General features: G+C 42.3%; 1 protein-coding gene across 1 annotated transcript in view; it reads left to right on the top strand.

Moving 5' to 3' along the window:
- LOC126440373 (molybdenum cofactor biosynthesis protein 1-like) overlaps positions 1–26,667 on the top strand; it is a 77,337-nt gene that overhangs the window by 24,832 nt on the left and 25,838 nt on the right. The window contains exons 5-6 of the mRNA XM_050090661.1: positions 7,982–8,206; positions 17,440–17,585. Of these exons, the coding sequence (XP_049946618.1) occupies positions 7,982–8,206; positions 17,440–17,585 (371 nt within the window). The remainder of the gene's footprint in view (positions 1–7,981; positions 8,207–17,439; positions 17,586–26,667) is intronic.

The following is a 26,667-nucleotide window of genomic DNA, read 5'->3' as shown; positions in this document are numbered from 1 at the left end:
TGTTTACATGATAATTCACACAGATCTAAAGGCTGTGAAGTCTACTGAATACTTAGGAATTACATTTACAAATAACTTAAATTGGAATGCTCACATAGATAATGCGGTGGCAAAGCAAACAAAAGACTGTGATTTAATAGCAAAACATTTAGAAGATTAGGATTACTAAAGAGACTATCTACAACTATACTTGTCTGTCCTCTTTTGGAGTATTCTGCATGGTGTGGGATCCTTACCAGATTGGACTGACAGAGGACATCATTTAAAAGTTCAAAGAAAGGCAGCTCATTTTGTATTATTGGGAAACAGGAAAGTGCATGCCACAGATATCACATGTGAATTGGGGTGGCAGTCATTAAGGAAAAGCATTTTGCTGGAGCAGGTTCTTAAAATTTCAATCATCAACTTTCTCCTCCGAATGTGAAAATATTTTGTTAGAGCCCTCTTACAAAGGGAGAAATGATCATTGTAATGAAATAAGAGAAATCAGAGCTTGTACGGAAATATTGAAGTGTTTGTTTTTCCTCAAATGCTGTAGGGGAGTGGAATGGTAGATAAATAGGTTGAGGGTGGTTCTCTGAACCCTCTGCCAGCATTCAATTGTGAATTACAGACTAGTCATGCAGATATAGATAATGTAGATAGGCTTTCAATATTGTGCACCTATTCTCTAATTTTATACATTGCTCAAATACTTTCGTGGCGCTTTGGAGTGACCCCTTTAAAATAAAAATTTACCAGTCTTCTTAATATGTATTTTGGTAATGAGGTTGATAAGAAGTTACAACAATACTTTCTTATTACTCCCGAGTTTTGGGTTTTATTAATGAACAAAATCGCCACAGTGTTCCACAACAATTACGGGTTGAAGTTTCCTGCTGATGGAACCAATATGATTTTCTGTGTTTCTGAGCATACAGGTTGTGTACGCTGTTTGGAGTCTGGTGTATGCTGAATCAAATGTTTTTATTGTTGTGATCTTCCATCTGAAGATTGGTTTCATGGAGTTGCCCATGCTAGCCTATCCTGTGTGACCCTCTTCACCTCTGCGTAACTACTACAGCGTACAATAAATTGAACTTGCTTACTGCAGTCAGTTTTTGGTCTCCTACAGTTGTTACCCCCATTATATTCACAGATGACCACATATTGTGGAAATTGCATATTGTAATGTAGGATGCAATAATAACGTACGGAAAGTTTCTGTTGAAAATTACGAATTATTTAGGAATAAAGCAGATGGCTCACCAAAAGGCAGAAGCACTGTCTCATTGATAGGCACACGAACAAAAGGTTTGTAGAATGAGATTTTCACTGTGCAGTGGAGTGTGCACTGATATGAAACTTCGTGGCAGATTAAAAGTGTGTGCCGGACTAAGAGTCAAACTTGGGACCTTTGCCTTTTGTGGGCAAGTGCTCTACCATCTTAGCTATCCATGCATGACTCACGACCCGTACTCACAGCTTTACTTCCACCAGTACCTCGTCTTCTACCTTCCAAGCTAAAAGGTACGTTGCTTGGCGAGCTTCCAGAATGCACTTTCTTTTTCTAGCTGTAGGGAAAACATGCGCGCGCGTGCACACCACACACACACACACACACACACACACACACACACACACACACACACACACACACTCACTCACATGCACATGCATGTCTCCTTATGCTGTGGTCGCTCAACTGCCAGCTCTTTACTGGCCCATGGTGAGTGTTCTGGAGTGAGGTAGGGCTTTAGAGTGGGGTAGGATGGGGTGGGTTGAGGCAATGTGAGGGATGGAGAGAGATGGGAGGGGTTTGGAGGGCAGCATTTAGTGGCTCGTGGGAGAGTGGGGAGCCATCTGTGGGTTAGCTAGGGGTGCAGGTAGAGGGGTCAGGCGACAGACAGCTGGGCACTCATATAGACTAGGGTGTGACATGAGATAACAGCACACAACTAGCTGATTGGGAAGGGGGGAGAGGGGGGGGGGAGGGGGGGCAGGGGCGTGTGTGTGTGGGGGGGGGGGGGAGGGGGCAGGGGGGCTGGTAGTTAACTTGGATTTAGGCCAGGAAGCAAAGGATGTGCTGTAAGTATGGCTACGAAAGTTGAGTATTCTTAAATAAGATCAGCTGGTGGCAATGTATTGGAAAGTAACTGGCACACAAAGTGCAATTTTGGCTCCTTTTTCTTTGTGAATTTTAAATAGTCTGCAGAGCAAATTGAATTAGGAGGATCAGGCATTTGTGTGGGTCTAGGAAAGTAAATTGTAGAGCCAGATAAAAGGCGCGCAAGACAGGAGGGGTACTACTGCTCATCACTGCTGTATCGTGCTACTAGTACATGTCAGTGTGAGTGCACCGAGAGTGGTGTTGCCGTACATGCGTCTTTAAATTGGTCACCCACTGATCATTGCAGGCTGGCTGCTGGATTCTGTCTCTGTGAGCCAAGCGTGTGGCGCGGTCGCTGCCATGCCATCTGCTGGTGACTCGCACATATATTAGTGTGGAACAGTGCTGACTGATTCTCTGTGTGATTCTAGTTTGTAATGTGCACATCAGTGTTCTGTGTCTTGTTGAGTCCTTAGAGGCATATTGTTTGGAGGTTATTATTAAAGCCATATTTGTGCGACTTGGATCACACTTCAGTATTACTTGGTTATTACATCACCACAAACATATGGACCGGGAATGTACATGCTTTGACAGTTTGCTACGTCTCTCTCTTCTAGGACTGACATGGTAGCTGCCTTGCATTTCTTAATGACTCTGACCTTGTCAACCACAAACCGAATCTTAGTACAGTCATGATTTCCCTGAAGAGATTACATGACAGCAGAGACTTGTAAAATTGTGTTACCCATTTCTCTAGCCAGTGAAGATTCATTCTGTACCTTCAGATACAGTGTCATGTAGGAGTAGTACAGCAAGAAATACGTAGCTCCTCTAACCGTAATGACAGTTTATCACCTACCAACACTACATGTGCCAATGTTTCAGTGCATTTTTGAATATGTTTGTTAACAGATTCATCAACACAACAAAAATTTACGATCTCAGTAGCATCTTATTTCTTAACTCATACTTTACTATTCATCAGAATCTTCATCGCTGCTCTTTGATTCGTCAGAGCTCCCTGCCGTACTTTGTTTTATTTCATAGTCAGAATTAGGTGAAATACCACCTACCGTATTTACTCAAATCTAAGCTGCACTCAAACCTGAAAAATGAGACTCGAAATAAAGGAAGGAAAAAAAAAATTCCCGAATCTAAGCCGCACCTGAAATTTGAGACTCGAAGTTCAAGGGGAGAGAAAAGTTTTAGGCTGCACCTCCAAATCGAAACAAAGTCGGTCCATTGTAATATGAGACACAATTTAGGTCGAATGAATGACGATACAGCTACAGTAGTTTGGTTCGAGTCGTAAGCTTAGCACTTAAGCTTTACCAGGTAGCCTTTGCTATGCGTCAGGCCCTTCGTCCGTATTTATACTGGTACCCTTCCTTTTTCACGTGCTTCGTCTGGTTTGAATCAATTGCTTATTTTGCTTTGATCTGATAAGTGCCGTTTTCCTTGTTATAGGCGTTTATGTCACTCTAAGCTGAAAATACATTACTGTACTGTGTCATGCATTGTTTGTCGCATTCTGATAGTGCGTGTTTGTGGCCTGTCGTCACTCGCGGCATGGCTTGCTTTTATGCACGCTACCACCGCTTACAATTAAAAAAAAAAAAAAAAAAAAAAAAGAGAGAGAAATCATCTCATTAGCGAAACAATGGCAAGAGACTATTTGTTGTTACTTACACTGCTGCTTTCTTTGATAATGATCAACAAGAACCAAATAATAGACTGCGTATGATAGAACATGTTCTGAACGAGAGTTAGGCGAAAATTTATCTCCGTTTGAAAATCTTTGCGGCCGCTTCTTTAGTACATCAAATTCTGCACAGAAATTAGAGTCATCTTAGATTTAAAAATCTAGTCAGTTGCCGTGCTTCAGTTCTGACTGTATCACTATTAGGCATAAGAATAATACGAATATAAACATGACACCATACGTATATTCTTCCACATTTGCTGTTGTCTCACTCTAGTTTTGTAGTTTATTAGGCAGACAGGATTTAAATAAGATAGCAGCAAACACGAAAGAATACGTGGCAACATGTTTATATTCGTATTACTCTTATGATGAAGAGAATACTGCATGTGATTCACATTTCATCAGGTTCCTATAAGCAACCATCTCTTCTCACAGGTAGGAAAAAATTCAGAACGTAGAGTTGGCCATATTGACAAACATCTGAAACAGTCTTGCCAGTCGGATTTTCGTAATACATTGAAGTTCTGCTACATTCGAAGATGAACAATACGGAATTTATATTTACTTCGTTGGATAATGTGTGAAAATCGTCTTCCACCTTTTTTTTTTAATTTATTTACTGACGCAGAGGTTTTGGCGCAAGTATTTATCTTTGTGCCTACGAAGCATGCCTGTGTTGCGCTACATATATTCGACGGCAAAAGTTAGTTGTGGCAGCACCTACCGACATTTTTCAGAACTTCCACTTGCTTTGCACTCGATTCTAAGCCGCAGGCGGTTTTTTGGATTACAAAAACCAGAAAAAATGGGGCTTACATTTGAGTAAATACGGTACATCCTCTCCTTTGGATTCAACTTCTTAAGTATTATCTTTCAAGTCAACACCTGCTAATCTGTGAGACCGAAATGATGAGCCATACTACTCTATTTCACTGTGCCTGTTTGTTTCATTTGTATAACATTTTATTCCATCATAGATGCTGCACTTACAGTTTCATATATGCATTGCAGCAGCAGACACAATAAAAGTAGCAATCAGCAGTGCTTAGTTTGTGAATGGGTAAAAAATATGCCGTTGTCCCAGTTCCACATATCCCCAAAATTTGATTCTGCCAAATTCTGTACTCTCTGAAATCGAATGTTTAATCCAAAGATGAAAGTGAACAAGTTTGATGCAGTATTGCTAATATTGTTTATTACTCATCTTGCTGGATGAAGTGCATACTGTGTCCTTTCTGAAAGGTTTGCAGAAGTAATGCACATACCAGTTTTCTAAAAACTTACATTGAGATTGTGCTCTCCTTCCTCTTGTACAAATTAGTAGAGCCCTTCGGATTACTCCACAATATGCCTCTTGGCAAGGTGGTAACGACAGTATTATGAAAAGGATAGATTGGCACTCACTGTATAGTGTAGATGTTGTGTTGCAGGCAGGGGAAAAAAAAAAAAAATACACCACCCATTAAACACGTAAGCTTTTGGTGCAAACCTCCCCCCCCCCCCTTCCCACACACACACGCACACACACACACACACACACACACACACACACACACACACACACACACATGCGCGCAAATGCAGATCACACATACATGACCACGGTCTCTGGCTGCTAGGGCCAGACTGGGAGCAACTGCGCATCATGGGAGAAACAACAGTCATATGTGTGTGTGTGTGTGTGTGTGTGTGTGTGTGTGTGTGTGTGTGTGTGTGTATGTGTGTTTTGTCCACTTACGAAGAAGACTTTCTGATCGAATGCTTACGTGTTTAGTAGTCTTTTTGTTGTGCTTGTCTGTGACCTAACATTTCCTGTGTACAGTGAATAGCAATGGATCTTTTTTATAATATGGTCATTATTCCAGCCTAGATTTTCTATTGTTTGTTTCCTTTTAAGACCTTATAGAGACAGTTACTGACAATTTCTTTTTTCTTATTGGAGAAAAGTAAAACCATATGGGGGCAGACGTAGATTGTGAATGAATATGGAATAGAGTATTTTTATTCTCCCTGTATGCAGTGTCAATAACGTCACCTCACACACTTCATTTCTGGCAGCACCTCCTCCTCAACACATGACTGTCCCCCACCACCTCACCATAGTCTTCAAGTTACATCCTATAGCACTTCTGGGTGGACAAATAGATGAAGGATGTAGTTTAAAACAGTATAACTAAACTTAAAAGCCGAACTGCCCTTTTATAGAGCCTGCCATCATTATTTAAACATACTAAACAACATCAAAACAGTCAAAAGAAATTGTTTTTCAAAAGAGCAGAAAATTGTAGTGAAATTCATGAAAGGATTGTTTTAAATTGTTATATCTTAAATCTGTCAGCATTTCCCAAGATTTTCTGGCTTAATTAAGACTAGGTCATGCCACCACAGTGGTCAAACAGTGGACTTGCCTTCGAGAGGACAACGGACCTGAGTCCCACCGGGCCACCAAAATTTGGGTTTTCCTTGATTTCCCTAAATGATTTAAGACAAATTCTGGGATGGTTCCTTTGAAAAAGATGACATTCAGCTGAGGAAGCTACACAGTGCTGGTGGAAGCACGAGTATTTCAGAGCACACCATCCATTGCACATTGTTAAACATAGGGCTCTGCTGCAGACAACCCCTGTATGTTCCCATGTTGACAACACAGTTGAATTACAATTTCTGTGGCTCAGGAGCATTGAGATTGGGCAGTGAATCAATAGAAATGTGTCATCTGGTTGAATCATTCGAGTTTCGCATTACACCTGCGTGACGGTTTTGTGCACATACACTCTCAACAGAGTGAATTGGTGCTTGAAAGGTGCACTTTGCTACAGACTTAGGCCAGTGGGAGCAATATTATGCTATGGAGGACATTCACCTGGTCTTCTATGGGTCCTGTGGTAGTAACTGAAGGCTCCATAACAGCTTTGTTCTGTGTGAACATTATTGTGCACTGTCCGCACCCTGTCCCTAATGAAGGTGACATGTTTCAACAATATGACTTTCAGTGTCACGAGGCCAGAATCAAATTCACCCCTTCTGAATCTGATGGAATACATCTGCAATGCTATCAGATACCAGTTCTGCACCCAGAAACCACTGATCTGCAATTTATGGGAATTACATGACCTGTGCTTAGACATGCGGTGCTGCATAATGCTGGGAACATACCTCACATAATGCTGGGAACATACCTGAAATTTGTTGAACTTGTCCCACACAAAATCACTGCTGTATTGTGTTCCAACAGTGGACAAACACATTATCAAACATGAGGTCATAGTGTTTTGTCTCATCAGTTTATATATTCAATGCTTGAATGAAAGGTGTGCTCTTTTCCTTTTTTCTGCCATTGCGTGTATGTGTAAAGCAGGATGTTCTACCATTTGGGCTTGTTTATATGATGGCTGTCAGTATTACCACCTGCACAGATACTAAATGCTCCTTTTGTGAAGACCTTTTATCTTGAGAACACTTTTAACTTTGTTTCACAAATGGCAGCACAGTTTCAAGAAAGCTTCTTAATTTCATGTAATAGTTAAAATAATACCTTCAGCAAAAGATGTGTGCATTGGAGTGGGGAAAAAGATTGAAGATGTATGTAGTTTAATTTTCATAAATTGTTAAGAAGGTTAACAGCTTGGCATGCTAAGATAAATTCAGACATTCTCTTAAAAGAGAGAAAAAGATTAATTTAACAGAATCAGTGAGGTATACAAATATAACAACAGACTTGTAGAACCATTATTTTGTAGGTTAGATTAGATTAGATTCAGCTTTTGTTCCAAGACCCAAAACATGAGACGATTCTCATGGGTGAGTAACATGCCAGAAAGTATAACATAAAAAATATAAAACATTTGAATACCCTGATCATTTGTCAGGAGATTGTCAAACTAGGTGAATACAATACAAACTGGAACAGCTAATATTTTCAGAATTGATACGCTGTCAGACTGAAACATTGTTATGCACTATTAATAAATTTATCAAACAAAAAGTACATAATCTTGACTGTTATGACAAAGTGCTCTCAGAACTGAAATCTAACAGACATTCTTATTTAAGCTGGCCTAACAGCCACTGTTAAGATATTCATCTATCGAGTAGGATGAGTTATCTATCAAAAAGTCTTTCAAACTCTGTTTAAACCATGCTTTATCTGATACCAAGTTTTTAATGGTGTCTTTCTTCCACAGATAAATTGTGTTGTAATGCGAAGTTTTAATGAAGATGAAGTGTGCAGTTTTGTGGAGTTAACAAAAGAGAAAAATGTTGATGTAAGATTTATCGAGTACATGCCTTTCAGCGGCAACAAATGGAATGATGGGAAGATGGTCTCATTTTGTGAAATGCTCCAAATAATTAGAAAGCAGTGGCCTAATTTTGATCCTCTTCCCAATGGGCCCAATGATACCTCAAAGGTACGTGCAGTATTACGTATGAACATACATTGAAAATAATTTAATGTTTATGACTTACTACCAATCACAAGAATACTTCACATCTGCTGGTGGTATGAGAGATAGACTGGTTTAGTTACATATTTCTCATCCCATTCAGTAAGTCTGTCCTGGCCTGGGTTTCTCTGCAGCTTTTCTGCAACTCTCCCCATTTCCTAAACCTTGACAATCCTTTTCTTTCTTCCCTTTTCCTTCCCCTTATTGTTTCTGCCAGAAGAAGAAGCCACTGGCTCCGAAAGCTTACACATTTCCATAACTTTAAGGGGAGTTAGAAGGGGAAAACATTCTTTTTCACTTTTTCGGGTTTTTATCTGATTATAAAATTTGCCATTTTCCAAATAAAATGATATGTATATTATTTATAAACTTGTGTGAGAAGTATTTCATTTTATTTTCTAAAATATAATATACACCAGTTGAAAATGTTAAAATTTTTACATGCATTACTTCAAGACCTAATAAAATCGGTAATTTTTTATATACAGGGTAGTCCATTGATCGTGACCGGGCCAAATATCTCACGAAATAAGTGTCAAACGAAAAAACTACAAAGAACGAAATTTGTCTAGCTCGAAGGGGGAAACCAGCTGGCGCAATGGTTGGCCTGCTATAAGGCGCTGCCATAGCTCAAACTGATATCAACTGTGTTTTTTAAAATAGGAACCCCATTTTTTATTACATATTCGTGTAATACATAAAGAAATATGAATGTTTTAGTTGGACCACTTTTTTCAGTTTGTGATAGATGGCACTGTAATAGTCACAAACATATGTCTCATAATTTTAGACGAACAGTTGGTAACAGGTAGGTTTTTTAAATTAAAATACAGAACCTAGGTACATTTGAACATTTTATTTCGGTTGTTCCAATGTGATACATGTACCTTTGTGAACTTATCATTTGTGAGAACGCATGCTGTTACGGCGTGATTACCTGTGAATACCACATTAATGCAATAAATGCTCAAAATGATGTCTGTCAACCTCAATGCCTTTGGCAATACGTGTAATGACATTCCTCTCAACAGTGAGTAGTTTGCCTTCCGTAATGTTCGCACATGCAGTGATAATGTACTGACGCATGTTGTCAGGCATTGTCGGTGGATCACGATAGCAAATATCCTTCAACTTTCCCCACAGAAAGAAATCCGGGGACGTCAGATCCGGTGAACGTGCGGGCCATGGTATGGTGCTTTGACGACCAATCCACCTGTCATGAAATGTGCTATTCAATACTGCTTCAACCGCACGCAAACTATGTGCCGGACATCCATCATGTTGGAAGTACATCGCCATTCTGTCATGCAGTGAAACATCTTGTAGTAACATTGGTAGAACATTACGCAGGAAATCTGCATACATTGCACCATTTAGATTGCCATGGATAAAATGGGGGCCAATTAACCTTCCTCCCTTAATGCCACAACATACATTAACTTGCCAAGGTCGCTGCTGTTCCACTTGTCGCTGCCATCGTAGATTTTCCGTTGTCCAATAGTGCATATTATGGCGGTTTAGGTTACCGCTGTTGGTGAATGATGCTTCATCGCTAAATAGAACACATGCAAAAAATCTTTCATCGTCTCGTAATTTCTCTTGTGCCCAGTGGCAGAACTGTTCATGACATTCAAAGTCATTGGCATGCAATTCCTGGTGCATTGAAATATGGTACGGGTGCAATCAATGTTGATGTAGCATTCTCAACACCGACGTTTATGAGATTCCCAATTCTCGCGCAATTTGTCTGCTACTGATGTGTGGATTAGCTGCCCCAGCAGCTGAAACACCTACTAGGGCATCATCATTTGTTGCAGGTCATGGTTGATGTTTCACATGTGACTGGACACTTCCTGTTTCCTTAAATAATGTAACTATCCGGCGAATGGTCCCGACACTTCAATGATGTTGTCCAGGATACCGAGCAGCATACATAGCACACGCCCCTTGGGCATTTTGATCACAATAGCCATACATCAACACGATACCGACCTTTTCCGCAATTGGTAAACGGTCCATTTTAACACGGGTAATGTATCACGAAGCAAATACCGTCCGCACTGGCGGAAAGTTATGTGATACTACATACTTATATGTTTGTGACTATTACAGCAGCTGGCCGAAGTGGCCGAGCGGTGCTAGGCGCTACAGTCTGGAAACGCACGACCGCTACGGTCGCAGGTTCGAATCCTGCCTTGGGCATGGATGTGTGTAATGTCCTTAGGTTAGTTGGGTTTAAGTAGTTTTAAGTTCTAGGGGACTGATGACCTCAGAAGTTAAGTCCCATAGTGCTCAGAGCCATTTGAACCATTTTTGACTATTACAGCTTCATCTATCCCAAAGTGAAAAAGGGGTCCAGCTAAAACATTCACATTTCTTTACGTACTACATGAATATGTAATAAAAAATGGGGGCTCCTATTTTTAAAAAATGCAGTTGATATGAGTTTGATCTATGGCAGTGCCATTTAGCAGGCCAACCATAGCGCCATCTGGTTTCTCCCTTCAAGCTAGACGAATTTCGTTCTTTGTAGTTTTTTCATTTCATGCTTATTTCGTGAGATATTTGGCCCGGTCACTATCAATGGACTACCCTGTAGAAAGCTGTGGATTGCTGTGTTATAAAGGTTAAATTATGTGTTTGCATTGGTAGCACTGTCAAAAATAGTATCGTATCTTTTCATAGTATAAACATGCTTTGTATATCAAAGTGCTAACGTTTTTCCGAGGAGAAGTGATGAATAGACTGGTAAATCTCTCAAAAAGTATGACTCCAAAATGAAGTGTTTTTAAGAAATGTGGGTTTCATGGTAATAAATTTTTGAATAAAGAGAAACATTGTGTTCAGCATGTGGTGTGTGAAGTTGCAGACAATGAAATACTGGCAAACTCATGAGTATCTAGCGAAACACCCATTAGTGCTTCGAAGATTAAAATAAAACATAGTGATAACACAGTTATCTCAAAACAAAACTCATGTAAACGGTAGGTTAGGTTATATTCTGATACATTTACACATCCTAACAGGGGTGTTATGTGAATGTGTGTGCTGTATGTATGTGGAGGGCCAGTTAGTTTACATGAAGACATTGAGGTATCAAATGGACTAGCCAGGAAACTTACCATTAATTCTGCCATTTGTAAATACACTCATTCATTTTGGAATTCTGATAAGTGTAAAGATAATTATTTTGACGTAAATGTTAGGTGGTTTTATGGATTGAGAGCTATTGGCAAAGGACACACTGCAGCAGAAACAATGTGTGTCGTGATGTATATGCCACGCCCACTTTGTAAAATGGACAAGTATGCAGGATTTATTGGAGCTGCTGTGAAATCCACTGCATGTGAGTCAATTAAGGGTGCTACAAATGAAGCTGCTGAAATAAACGATGGTATGATTGTCATATCAGTAGCTTTTGGGGCACTTGGTAGAAGCGCAGCTGCAGTTCTAAGAATTCTGTTGCTACAGTGACCAGTGTTGATACTGGAAAGCTAATAGATTTCCAGATTTTAACCAAACATTGTTATAAGTATAAATCAGGGAATGAAGAAGGGCATATCTGTGACAGAAATTATGAAGGACAACTAGTCGTACGGAGGCCTGTGCAGCTGTTGAAATTTATAATCGATCTGTAAACTAAAGGGGAGTGTGTTACACTAAGTTCTTAGGTTATGCAGACTCAAATGCATATAACAGTGTAGTAGCCACTCAGCCTTATGGTGAGAAGCTTATCACAGAACTGGAATGTGTTGCTCATGTCCAGAAGAGGATGGATACCAGATTGAGGAAGTTGAAACAAAGTTTGAGAGACAAGAAACTTTCAGGTGGTAAGACCATAAGAAGCAGGCTGACAGACAACATGATTGATGAACTACAACAGTATTATGAGATTGCCATTAGAAATAATACTGAGGATTTGTTGAAAATGAAGCAGGCAGTATGGGCTACCTTCTTCCAGAGACTGTCAGCTGATGATAAACCAGTACACCATCTTTGCCCTCCTAGATCTGGTTCATGGTGCAATTACCGCAATGCCCAGTACTCAAACAGGTCATACAGCCATAAACATTCTATCCCAGCAGCAGTTGTGGATATCATAAAACCTGTTTACAGAGACCTGGCAATCTGGAATTATTGAAGAAGTGTCTGCATTGTCAGACTCAAAATCCCAGTGAGTCGTTCAATAATCTTATTGTGTCAGTGTCGTTGTAACTGCCATCTGCGTCACGTCTGCTGTGCAGCGAGCTATGCTAATTGAAGTATTAACTCTATTTTTCTTACTTGTCACTTCCTTTTCCGTGTGTTTTTGCTTTTAGGAAGCTTTAATTGTCGGGTGCTAGTAATAGTGTTCCATAGATTTCGTGTTTGTTTTGAATACAGTCAGAGAGAGTCCGTTTAGTCAGCCATAGTGCCAGTAGTGCTAGTGTTTGTTTTCAATACAGTCCAGAGACAGGTAGTGCTATTTTCATTGTTTTCTACAGGAAGTGTCTAGTAACCACAGTTTAGTCAACTATCAGCCGCCTTTAGTGAATTAGCAGTCTAGTTATAAGTTGATTAACTCTCTACAGTAAATTGATTTCTTATGATGGATAGGATGTGTGACTGCTGTGTACGGACACAGGAGGAGCTGGCCACTGTTCGCAAACAGCTGAATGTGTTGAAGCCGCGGTTAGCCATCTTCAGGCTGCTGCCTCAGAGTGTAGCGGCAGTGGGGAGTCTGGTGCTTTGCATGGTACACACCAGGTGTTACATTACATGCTTCACCCACTGACCCTGCTGTCAAGACATCTTTGCGGCTACCGGGCACGGTTGGGCCACCCTCTTCCCAAGGGGAGTGGCGGGTTCAGCGGCATTCGCGGCGCATGAGGCGGAGGGTCAGTGTGGAGGCTGGCCGTGTGGCATCGCCCGTTCTGCCTGTGAGTGGACATGTGGCCACTCCTTCAGCAAGGTCCGAGGAGGCACATGGGGGGAGGGGTATATTAGTTATTGGGAGCTCCAACGTTAGGCGGGTGATGGAGCCCCTTAGGGAAATAGCGGAAAGGTCGGGGAAGAAGGTCAATGTTCACTCTGTCTGCTTGCCGGGGGTCTCATCCGAGATGTGGAGGAGGCCGTGCTGGCAGTGATAGAGAGCACTGGGTGCACCCGACTGCAAATTGTTGCTCATGTCGGCACCAATGACTCCTGCCATCTGGGTTCAGAGGTCATCCTCAGTTCGTACAGGCAGTTAGCGGAGTTGGTGTAGGCGGAAAGCCTCGCGGGGTGGAATCTGAGCTAGCTACTTGTTGTATCGTTCCCAGAACCGATAGTGGTCCTCTGGTTTGGAGCCGAGTGGAAGGCTTAAACCAGGGGCTCAGACGATTCTGCGGAGATCTGGGGTGCAAATTTCTTGACCTCCGCTATCGGGTGCAGAAATGTAGGGTCCCCCTGAATAGGTCACGCGTGCACTACATGCAGGAAGCGGCTACAAGGGTAGCGGAGTATGTGTGGAGTGCACATGTGGGTTTTTTAAGTTAGAGAACTCCCTCCCTAGGCCCGACAAGACACCTCCTGAGATGCGGCAAGGTAGGAGTAGACAAAATGCAGCAGGGAATAACAATATTAATGTGCTAATAGTAAACTGCAGGAGCGTCTATAGAAAGGTCCCAGAACTGCTCTCATTAATAAACGGTCACAATGCCCACATAGTACTAGGGACAGAAAGTAGGCTGAAACCAGATGTAAACAGTAATGAAATTCTAAACTCAGATTGGAATGTATACCGCAGAGACAGGCTGGACAGTGAAGGGGGAGGCATGTTTAATGCGATAAGAAGTGCAATAGTATCGAAGGAAATTGATGGAGATCCGAAATGTGAAATAATTTGGGTGAAGGTCATGGTTAAAGCAGGCTCAGACATGGTAATTGGATGTCTCTATAGGCCCCCTGGCTCAGCAGCTGTTGTGGCTGAGCACCTGAAGGATAATTTGGAAAATATTTCGAGTAGATTTGCCCACCATGTTATAGTTCTGGGTGGAGATTTTAATTTGCCGGATATAGACTGGGAGACTCAAACTTTCATAATGGGTGGCAGGGACAAAGAATCCAGTGAAATTTTTTAAGAGCTTTATCTGATAACTACCTTGAGCAGTTAAACAGAGAACTGACTCGTGGCGATAACATATTAGACCTTCTAGTGACAAACAGACCCGAACTATTTGAAACAATTAACGCAGAACAGGGAATCAGCGATCATAAAGCGGTTACTGCAGCGATGATTTCAGCCGTAAATAGAAATATTAAAAAAAGGTACGAAGATTTTTCTGGTTAGCAAAAGTGACAAAAATCAGATATCAGAGTACCTAATGCCTCAACACAAAAGTTTTGTTTTAAGTACAGATAGTGTTGAGGATCAGTGGACAAAGTTCAAAACCATCGTACAATATGCGTTAGATGAGTATGTGCCAAGCAAGATCGTAAGAGATGGAAAAGAGCCAGCTTGGTACAACAACCGAGTTAGAAAACTGCTGCGGAAGCAAAGGGAACTTCACAGCAAACATAAACGTAGCCAACACCTTGCAGACAAACAAAAATTACGTGAAGTGAAATGTAATGTGAGGAGGGCCATGCGAGAGGCGTTAAATGAATTCGAAAGTAAAGTTCTATGTACTGACTTGGCAGAAAATCCTAAGAAATTTTGCTCTTATGTCAAAGCGGTAGGTGGATCAAAACAAAATGTCCAGACACTCTGTGACCAAAAAGGTACTGAAACAGAGGATGATGGACTGAAGGCTGAAATACTAAATGTCTTTTTCCAAAGCTGTTTCACAGAGGAAGATTGCACTGTAGTTCCTTCTCTAGATTGTCGCACAGATGACAAAATGGTAGATATTGAAATAGATGACAGAGGGATAGAGAAACAATTAAAATCACTCAAAAGAGGGAAGGCCGCTGACCTGATGGGATACCAGTTCAATTTTACACAGAGTATGCGAAGGAACTTACACCCCTTCTTGCAGCAGTGTACCGTAGGTCTCTACAAGAGCGTAGCATTCCAAAGAATTGGAAAAGGGCGCAGGTCATCCCCGTTTTCAAGAAGGGACGTCGAACAGATGTGCAGAACTATAGACCTATATCTCTAATGTCGATCAGTTGTAGAATTTCAGAACATGTATTATGTTCGAGTATTATGATTTTTCTGTAAACTAGAAATCTACTCTGTAGGAATCAGCATGGGTTTCGAAAAAGACGATCGTGTGAAACCCAGCTCGCACTATTCGTCCACGAGACTCAGAGGGCCATAGACACGGGTTCCCAGGTAGATGCTGTGTTTCTTGACTTCCGCAAGGTGTTCGATACAGTTCCCCGCAATCATTTAATGAACAAAGTAAGAGCATATGGGCTATCAGACCAATTATGTGATTGGATTGAAGAGTTGCTAGATAACAGAACGCAGCCTGTCATTCTCAATGGAGAGAAGTCTTCCAAAGTAAGAGTGATTTCAGGTGTGCTGCAGGGGAGTGTCGTAGGACCGTTGCTATTCACAATACACATAAATGACCTTGTGAATGACATCAGAAGTTCACTGAGGCTTTTTGCAGATGATGCTGTGGTATATCGAGAGGTTGCAACAATGGAAAATTGCACTGAAATGCAGGATGATCTGCAGCGAATTGATGCATGGTGCAGGGAATGGCAATCGAATCTCAATGTAGACAAGTGTAATGTGCTGTGAATACATAGAAAGAAAGATCCCATATCATTTAGCTACAATATAGCAGGTCAGCAATTGGAAGCAGTTAATTCCATAAATTATCTGGGAGTATGCATTAGGAGTGATTTAAAATGGAATGATCATATAAAGTTGATCATCGGTAAATCAGATGCCAGACTGAGATTCATTGGAAGAATCCTAAGGAAATGCAATCCAAAAACAAAGGAATTAGGTTACAGTACACTTGTTCCCCCAATGTTTGAATACTGCTCAGCAGTGTGGGATCTGTACCAGATAGGGTTGATAGAAGAGATAGAGAAGATCCAACAGAGAGCAGCATGCTTCGTTATAGGATCATTTAGTAATCATGAAAGCATTACGGAGATGTTAGATAAACTCCAGTGGAAGACTCTGCGGGAGAGACGCTCAGTAGCTCGGTATGGGCTTTTGTTGAAGTTTCGAGAACATACCTTCACTGAGGAGTCAAGCAGTATATTTCTCCCTCCTACGTATATCTCACGAAGAGACCATGAGGATAAAATGAGAGAGATTAGAGCCCGCACAGAGGCATACCGACAATCCTTCTTTCCACGAACAATACGAGACTGGAATAGAAGGGAGAACCAATAGAGGTACTCAAGGTAGCCTACACCATCAGGTGGCTTGAGGAGTATGGATGTAGATGTAGATGTAGACCAAAAAATGTTTTTCTTGTAATGAAGACACTAAAGTGGGGGTCAGTCATGCTGTTATTGCTTTTAATGATGGCAACATTGGTAGCGTGAAAGTGCTACAACATATGGGAATTAATTCTGGAGCAAACTGCATCAGAGAATTTGAAGGGATGGACAAGGTTTGCACTGGTAAAGCAGAGTATGCAGCACAGTTGGCCACTACGGAGTCCAGAAAGAAGAAAACAAAAAAAACTTAAAAAAGATCAAGAGGATGATATACAGTATGGTGCAGGGTGCTTCTGAGTGACTAAAAATAAAATGTTAAGCATATATTGAGTTACAGTCTATTGAAACTTTAAAAACTCTTCCTGAAAATTTACATTTTCTCTTGCATTTTTCCCTAAATCTCCGAAACTACGGCAAGTAGCAAATTCAAATTTTCACGGAGTAATGACATATGTATCCTGAGTCTTCTGAACTAAAAGAAAAACATAATGTTATGTATAAATAAAATTATTTAGAATAACATACAAAAAGGTACACAAAATTTTAACTGTGTAATTAAAAAATTGTATTTCCAAAAGCAGTGGCTGAAATGCAATTATTGTAAGACTCAGAACATATAGTTTAATGTCCTGTAAAAGTTTCTTGTCAATGGCTACAGTTGTTCCTGAAGTACAGGAAAGTTAAGTCACTAAATGTAACATTGTCAGGATAGGGCGTTCAAACTCCCCTTAATGCACATTTTCTCCTTCCTCCACTTGGTGAGCAACACATTTATAGTATTTTCACAACAGCAGTACCTATTTTCTTACAATTTCTTTTTGCAGGCATACCATGTCCCGGGCTTCAAGGGACGTGTGGGATTTATTACCTCAATGAGTGAACACTTCTGTGGCACGTGCAACCGTTTACCGATAACAGCTGATGGCAATTTGAAGGTGTGTCTCTTTGGGAATTCAGAGATATCTCTCAGGTGAGTGATGAAACATAGAATAATCATGTCCAAGTGAAAATTCATGCGAGGAAACCATAAAATTACTAGAAGACTGACAGACTGATCAGTATTTTACCTTCAGGAGGTGAAATTCCAAAACTTCTTATAGAGACATTTGTTCCTCTTGTCCTCACATTAGTTGTGGAGTCCGAGTGACCTTCCAGACCTTCAGAAACTTATCCCTCTTTCCTCTCTCATGAAGGAACTGATAGTTCCAAATGCTGAGTATAGAATAATACTTTCAAGCTGTTTGCCATGCACATTAGGTATGTGGTTGGTATATGGAAGAGATAAACTGCAGTTAAATCCAGCAGGTATGAAATGAGTAATCTTTTCTTGAAGTTTTCAGCTTGCACCCTCCTCCCTCCCAGACATACAAACCAGATACCTCTAGCTAAATAATTTGTGAGTATATATAATTTGCCTCTGTCAACATCATGTTACACTAACCTATTTGTTAGATTAAATTAAAGGAAAGTAATCAGAACTGGAAATTATGTAAAGACATTTTTAGCTATGTCCCTATGTTGTATTAAAGTTAACACAGTATTTCTGTCCGTGTGATGGTAACTATGATTCGCCAGCCACCGTTGCCGAGCGGTTCTAGGCGCTTCAGTCCAGAACTGCGCGACTGCTACGGTCGCAGGTTTGAATCCTGCCTTGGCTCAGATGTTAAGTCCCATAGTGCCCAGAGCCATTTGAACTGTGATTCATGATTATCAGAGTCTATATGTTCCAAATAAAAATTGGAACTTCATGTGTATAAATGTACAAATTATTAGACAATGGGACCAACAACTGACACTTTTAAATTGATGACTAGACTAAGAGATTAATAATAGGAAAAAAACTGCAAGATACTTGGCGATAAGTTTGTTTCAGGACAAGGTAAGGGGGGTGAGGGGTGGGAAAATCAGCTCTCTCTTTGTGAGCATACCAGAAATCCTTTATCAACCGAAGGTAAAATAAGATATAAAAATACAGGGTCAAACAATTAATTTAAGTATCTTAAAAACCAAATGACTAATAAAATTGGAAGCTAAGAAAAGTAAGTTCGTAGTAAGTAGGGTGAAACACAGGGGGCTGCAACATATTGCCATTGTTGTTTGACTTGTCTATCAAAGAAAAAAGAAATGGATCAAAAGAAAATAAAAGTGAGAATGGAAATGTATCAGAAGCAAATAGGAATAAGCAAGCAACATATTCTTTAATAAAAAAAAAAAAAAGTGACATGTGAGGCAGATGTTCCTACAATTTTATGTTCAAAGCACAGCAGTCTGTGAAAGCAAAATATTTATGACATTGAAAAAAGAAAATCAATGAGTGAAAAGTGTGTGTAGGTGAATTGTGGTGAAAGACTGGATATTGGAACTTCTGTTAGGCTGCCCAGTATTAGTTAACTTGGTAGTAAAGGAGCAAGTTTGCAAGGGCAGATAACTGTTTGGCTACGTAAAATAGAGTGGGAGTATGGAAAAGCTAGTCCAAGATAGGATGAAAAAGATAACAGCAACTTAAAAAATGAATTGATAAGTTACCATGAACCCCATTCCAATCTAGTGAATCCAGTGGTTGACAATATCTTGTGACATTCGCCTATAAGGCTCAAACAATAATTGCTAAATAAAATTACAAAATGTTGACAAGACTGTATCTAAGCTGTCACTCTCTTTTGAAACAAGGGTGTTTAAACCAAGAAACACGCAGGAAAGCAGGGACAACTCGCACACTAGAGGAGGATGGGAAGTATCATTGAAGGAGTGAGCATAAACCGTGTGGAATATGTGTGGTACAAGTAATAGTAAAAAAAAAAAAAAAAAAAAAAAAACGAAGAAGAGGAAGAGGAAAAGTCTTGATCTGGAAACAAGGGAATAAAAATTTGCCATGTGAAGAGACAATATGATACTGTGCTGATGAGTGTGTACAAGTGGTGATATACAATATACATAGATAAAGGAACTCTGCATTGGGCCCAGAAGACCACGCAATGCTCTTCGAGAGATGTCCTCTACTATAAATCTATGGAGAGTTAGGGGGTCAGTATACAACTCTCCAGGCTGTTATCAACTTCCAGAAGTTGAAGACACTACTTCTCACTTGAGTATCTCCTCAGCTGGAACTACAAGCAGAGTGTACCCTATTCCAGTCTGTCCACCGAGCAGAATTTCCCGGCTCTACAAGGAATTGAACCTGATCGCTTTCTATGGCACGCCTGTGGCATACTGACTGTGTGGCTGTGGCAAGAGTCATAATATACACTTGTGAACAATTGAGTTATAGCTATTCTGTTTATTGGGGAGAGAGTATGTATATAGCCACTGTGAATGAAACAGTTTAGTGTATCATAACTGTAATGTATTCAGACCTCGTACTTGTTGTGTGAGAGCGCAGTGTCTTAGACACTTGTAGTGTTTGTCTTAGCATGTACTAACCGGTGTGCCTTACTTTCTAGTATTTTTAATTGTATATCATTACTGGTGCCTCTGGCACTTTTGTGTTGCAATAGCAATAGCTTGCAATAGCAAACATTGAGTCAACCATGGTTTTTGGATTAGAAGTAGAGGTCAGCTGGGTTGACATTGGGAATAGAGTGATGGGAAGTGGACAATAAGCAGTTATATCGAAGGGTGCATTATTTGATATGTTAAGGTTAATTACAAAATGTGAATTGGAGAATTTTTCACGTTGAGCAGAAGTAACTTTACAGGACCAGGTGTCAAATTACACATGATCAGTGTGAATCCCTATAGTCAGCATGAACACTGGCACACAGAATAATTTATAGGTAGCCTTGCTGTATATAAAAAATCAGATTTGTGCTGAACTGTCATGAACAAACTGTCACTTCTCTGGAATAAATAGACTCTGATTTGTTAATTACATCTGTGTAAATGAAAAATATAGGAAAACATAGATTGCTGCTTACTGCAAAGAAGACATGTTACATTGTAGACAGGCACAATTAAAAAGGCACTTACACAAAGCTTTCGGCCACAGCCTTCATCAGCAAAAGAGATACAGAGAAACACACACATTCATACACACAGGCAAGCACATGTCACACACATATGACTGCCAACTCCAGCAGCTTGCCCCTAGCTGCTGGACTTGGCAGTTTTTTTTCTCTGTGTGTGTGCAGGGAAAGATAGATCACTATTTACCATAAAGAAAACAAAGTTGCACCAGGCACAACACACAAGCAATCATTACGTATCCTGTTTCAGACCTCACGCCCTCCTTTTTTAACTTAGCGCGTGCCTTTCGGCTTCCTCTCATTGTGTCTAGGCTGTCTTGTCTAGACACAACAATTTTTGGCGACAAGTCAACGGAAAGGGTCTTGTTCTTTCAAATTGCTTACATTTACTTGTGTCATGGCTTCGCCAGATGTACTGTCCGAATTTTATCACTTGCAGAATCAGCAGACGCAGGCGTTATTGGATGCCCTTGGACGGCTCGTCCAGGGTCAACGTGAACTGCACAACGATGCGGCAGCCACCGCTCTACTACTACCGCAGCCACAACTCGCAGTTGCACCGACTTTTAGGCCGTTTGACCCAGCTAAGGAAACATGGACGGAGTGGTCACGCCAGTTTGGATTTCATCTCGCCGCCTACAGAATTCAAGGTAACGAGCGGCAGCCTCATTTATTGGCATGTGTAGGGGTGCAAACGTACCGTGTGATAGTGAAATTATTTCCCCAATGCGACGTAGCAACTCTGTCCTACGAAGAACTTTTGTCTGCTTTAGATGCCTATTTCAAGGAAACAGTTAATGTAGTTGCAAAAAGGTATACGTTCTTTCGTACAAAACGTACGGCCGGTCAAACTAATAGGGAGTGGGTTGCAACATTGCAAGGCCTACAAGGGATTGTGCTTTTGAGTGTGAATGTGGACTCCCTTATTCAGATACAATGGTCCGTGATGCAATTGCACAGAACGTTTCTGATGTTCGTATATGGGAACAGATTTTGAAACTAGTTAATCCCTCCCTTCAGCAAGTGATAGACATATTAGATAGACAAGACACACTTCACTTTGCTCAGGAATCATTTGCAACTTCGCCAGCCGTGTGTAACATTAACCAGCCCGCCGGGCGCGCTGCACGGCCCGGTAAACTGCCCTCGCGCACGTCCACGCAGCTGCCACTACGCTCTAAACCAGGTGTGCCGCGACAGCATACAACTACAGTAAAATCATGCCCGCGGTGTGCTACTAGACATTCGCGTGAAAACTGCCCGTCACGCCAAGCTATTTGCTTTTTCTGTAATAAGAAAGGACATGTTCAAAGTGTTTGCCAGAAAAAGCTCAGATCAGACAATCACAACCATTCCAGGCCTTTTGCTTCGCGCCGGAATCGAACCAAGGACACTCAGGCTCGTGGACCTTCGCCCATGGACATTCATGTAGTGAATTCCACCCCGTCCAGTGCCACTTTCTCAAACAGTGACAGTGTTCGTCCCACACAAAGTGTGCGTCGTCGTCGCCGGAAATCACGTCAATTAGCAAGTGATGCTGTACCTGTATCAGTTCAAATTGCACGAGACAGTTGCTCTTGTCGTCAGCAGGACAATAAACTTTTTGTAGATTTGGATTTTAATGGAATGGTCATACCATTCCAGCTCAATACCGGAGCTGCAGTTTCGTTGCTCAATCACGACACGTACAAACAACTGGGCAAACCTCCGTTGCGTGCCGCAAATGTTAAGTTAAATAGTTATTCAGGTCAGAATATCCCCTGTGTTAGGACAGTGCAGCCTTCTTGCAACATACAAGGGACAAACAAAAATTGTCTCATTTTACGTTCTTCGTTCTTCTACTGCAGTGAACTTGTTTGGTTTCGATTTATTTCAGTTGTTTAACATGTCTATAGCAAATCAGGTCCTATCAGTGAATCAGACTGTGCCTTCAGACAGTGTTTCTCGTCTGTGTGAAGAATTTGCAGACATTTTTGCGCCGGGCTTAGGTTGCGCTAAAAACTATGAAGCACATTTGGAACTGAAAGTCAACGGGCAACCGAAATTTTTCAGAGCGTGCAATGTTCCTCACGCATTGCATGATGAGGTTGCAAGAACATTACACAATTTAGAATCACAAGGTGTAATTGAACGTGTGCAGGCTTCTCTCTGGGCCTCACCATTAGTAATTTTGCCCAAACCTTCCGGAAAACTGAGACTTTGTGTGGACTTCAAGGCCACTGTGAATCCACAACTAGTGTTTGCAACTTTTCCATTACCCCGCCTGGAAGATCTTTTTGACAAACTGTGCCCGGGTAAATATTTTTCAAAGTTGGACGTCACAGATGCGTACTTCCAAATACCAGTGGACGAAGAATCCCAGCGCGTCTTGGTGGTTAACACGCATCTTGGTTTGTACCGATTCAAAAGACTGCCATTCGGGTGTGCATCCGCCCCTGCATTGTTTCAGCAATATTTACAAACTGTTTGTGCATCAGTCCCAACTGCTGCGAACTATCTGGACGATATTGTGATCTCCGGAAAGACAGCAGACGAGCATTTAGCACACCTACGAACATTATTTCAGGTATTGCGACAAAATGGTCTTCGCTTGCGGAAGGACAAATGTGTGTTTTTTGCTCGTGACTTACCATACCTGGGACATGTCATCAATGCCCAAGGCATACATCCGAGTCCAGAGCACCTCCGTGCCATACAAGACTTGCCTTTGCCGCAGAATTTGAAGCAGCTACAGAGTGTGTTGGGTAAAATTAACTATTATCATCGCTTTCTGCGCAATGCCTCTTCCATTTCAGCTACGATTCATAGCTTACGCCGTAAGGGTGTTCCGTTCGTCTGGACGACGGAATGCGAACGCGCCTTTCGCCAGTTGAAATCGGCGTTGCTTTCTAATACTTGCCTTACGCCATTCAATCCCCAGAAACCCCTTTTGTTGATGGTAGATGCATCGGATTTCGGGATCGGTGCTGTGCTTGCGCACAAAGATGGGTCGCATGATCGCCCTATTGCCTTTGCATCCAAATTGCTCTCGTCTGCGCAAAGAAATTATTCACAGATAGAGAAAGAAGCTTTGGCTCTCGTGTTTGGTGTTACTAAGTTCCATGATTTCTTGTATGGTCGTCACTTTACCATCATCACAGACCACAAACCTTTGATGTCGCTTTTTCATCCGAACAAGCCTGTACCTCCGCGTACAGCGCAGAAATTCATTCGCTGGTCTATTTTCCTCTCGCAGTACCGCTACGATATCTTGTATCGGTCCACTGCTAAGCACGGAAACTCCGATGCGTTGTCCCGTTTGCCTGTTGCTGAGGATAGAGCATTCGATTCTTCTGAACTTGCTTGCATGTTCATTGATTCGGAAACCGATGACGTGGTCGACTCGTTTCCGATTGATTTTCGTCGTGTAGCTACAGCCACAGCTGCTGACCCGGTCCTTGCTACCGTTTTGCATTTTGTTGCTACGCAATGGCCTTTGTCAAAGTCTCGGATCGAGGATCCGTTGGTTTGCTGATTTTTTGCTCACAAGGAGAGACTTTTTGTTCGACGCGGTGTTTTGTTGTTGCGTTCTGATAATGATCAGTCCAGAATCGTGGTCCCACGTTCGTTACAGTCCTCTGTTTTACGGCTTCTTCACCGAGGACATTGGGGTATAGTGCAAACGAAACAACTTCCTCGTCAGCACTGTACTTGGTTCGGAATCGATGCTGCGATTACGAATATGTGTTCTTCTTGCGTGGCGTGTGCCAAAGAACAATCCGCACTGCCGCGGAAAGTCTTTGCATGGCCAAGAGCCACTTCCCCTTGGCAACGCTTGCACATCGATTTTGCTGGTCCATTCTGGTATGCTCGGTGGTTTGTTCTGGTAGATGCCTTCAGTAATTTTCCTTTTGTTGTCCGGATGTCTTCCACGACATCAACTGCCACCATCCAAGCGTTGTCTGCATCTTTTGCATTGAAGGTCTTCCGCAGACTATTGTTTCCGACAATGGCTCACAATTCATGTCCGCAGAATTTCAGTCATTCTGCCAGGCCAATGGTATTCAACATCTGACATCCGCGCCGTTTTCGCCTCAGTCAAACGGTGCCGCTGAACGATTGGTCCGGACTTTCAAGTCACAGATGTTGAAGTTGAAAGAGTCGCATTCTCGGGAGGACGCGTTGTTGCTCATTTTGTCTTTGTATCGCTCTCAGCCCCGAGATGGTCGCTCGCCAGCTGAGTTGCTCCACAGTCGTCCTCATCGAACCTTGATGTCTTTGCTGCACCCGCCGCATCAGGTTCCTGTGCAGCGGCAGACTTCTGCTTTTGCTCCAGGCGACGTTGTATTTTATCGCAACTATCGAGGTTCACGGCGTTGGCTCGCAGTGCACATTCTTTGCTGCCTCGGCCGCGTGATGTATTTGGTTTTGGGGGCCTCTGGTGAGGTGCGTCGGCATCTCAATCAGCTGCACCTCTGTCGTTGCACGGGTTCTGCCGCTCCCCGTCTGCTTTCAGCGACGGTGCCATCCGGTCAGCGCCCTGGGGACCCATCTACTGGCTCGCCTCATCCCCAGGTGTTACCAACGATGCCTTCCATTTTGCCCCATGGCGACGCGCCGCTGCCGCCTCCGCCGCCTGTCCAGCTGGTGCCGCCCGCAGTGGACGCTTCGCTGCAGCCACCAAGCGCCTCCCTGGGTCACACGCCGCCGATCGCTTCCCGTGACCAGCTGTCCTCCGCCGTGGAACTCTTGCCCGCTCCGGACCACATGGAGTCTTCGCGCGTCGGGTACCCCGACGCAATGGAGGTCGACCCTTCGGCCCCTCCTGTCTCTTTACGGGCACATACACCGCATGTTGACGTGCACCCTGGACTAGGTTTTCAGGTGTTTCCTAGCTCCCCTTGGACCGAATGGCCGCGTGCGGGTGGCACAGCCTCGCCTGTTGTTAGGCTCCCCACCTCATCGCATACGTCAACATGGGGTTCTCCCCACGGCGGGCGGAAGCCTTATAACACGACCATTCGCCGATTTGCAGGGGAGGAATGTGGTGTCACCGCCAGACACCACACTTGCTAGGTGGTAGCTTTAAATTGGCCAGGGTCCATTAGTACATGTCGGACCCGCGTGTCGCCACTGTGTGATTGCAGACCGAGCGCCACCACAAGGCAGGTCTCGAGATACGGACTAGCACTCACCCCAGTTGTACGGACGACTTTGCCAGCGACTACATGGACGAAGCATTGCTCATTAGCCGAGCCGATAGTTAGAATAGCCTTCAGCTAAGTCAATGGCTACGACCTAGCAAGGCGCCATTAGTAACATTGCATGTATATAAAGAGTCTCACTTGTATCACCACAATCTCCAGATGTACCAAAAGGATGGATTAAAGTTAAGTATTCCAGAAGCTACGTACTTTTCTTTATAGCATTCATTACGTATCCTGTTTCAGACCTCACGCCCTCCTTTTTTAACTTAGAGCATGCCTTTCGGCTTCCTCTCATTGTGTCTAGGCTGTCTTGTCTAGACACAACATGAAGCATGCAGGAAGGTCGTCTGTCTGATGATTTGCGGTACATATTGCCAAGGTGGCAGGGAGCAAAATAAGGAGTGATCAAAAAACTTCCATTTTAAGGCTGCATAGTTCAGATCAGATCAGTATGCCACACACACACACACACACACACACACACACACACACACACACACACACACACACATATCCATCCACACATATACCCTGCTTGTGTCTGTATATGTGCGGATGGATATATGTGTGTGTGTGTGCGAGTGTATACCTGTCCTTTTTCCCCCCTAAGGTAAGTCTTTCCACTCCCAGGATTGGAATGACTCCTTACCCTCTCCCTTAAAACCCACATCCTTTCGTCTTTCCCTCTCCTTCCCTCTTTGCTGATGAAGCAACTGTGGGTTGCGAAAGCTTGAATTTTGTGTGTGTGTTTGTTTGTGTGTCTATCAACATACCAATGCTTTCGTTTGGTAAGTTACATCATCTTTGTTTTTAGATATATTTTTCCCATTTGGAATGTTTCCCTGTATTATATTATATATCAGTGCTTTCCTCTCCCACAACTATCCTGCAGACCTTGTCCACA

Source organism: Schistocerca serialis, unplaced genomic scaffold (assembly GCF_023864345.2).
Source record: "Schistocerca serialis cubense isolate TAMUIC-IGC-003099 unplaced genomic scaffold, iqSchSeri2.2 HiC_scaffold_1362, whole genome shotgun sequence".
Classification (NCBI taxonomy): domain Eukaryota; kingdom Metazoa; phylum Arthropoda; class Insecta; order Orthoptera; family Acrididae; genus Schistocerca; species Schistocerca serialis.
The sequence above is the reverse complement of the archived record's forward strand: the minus strand, read 5'-3'. Positions and strand labels throughout refer to the sequence as shown.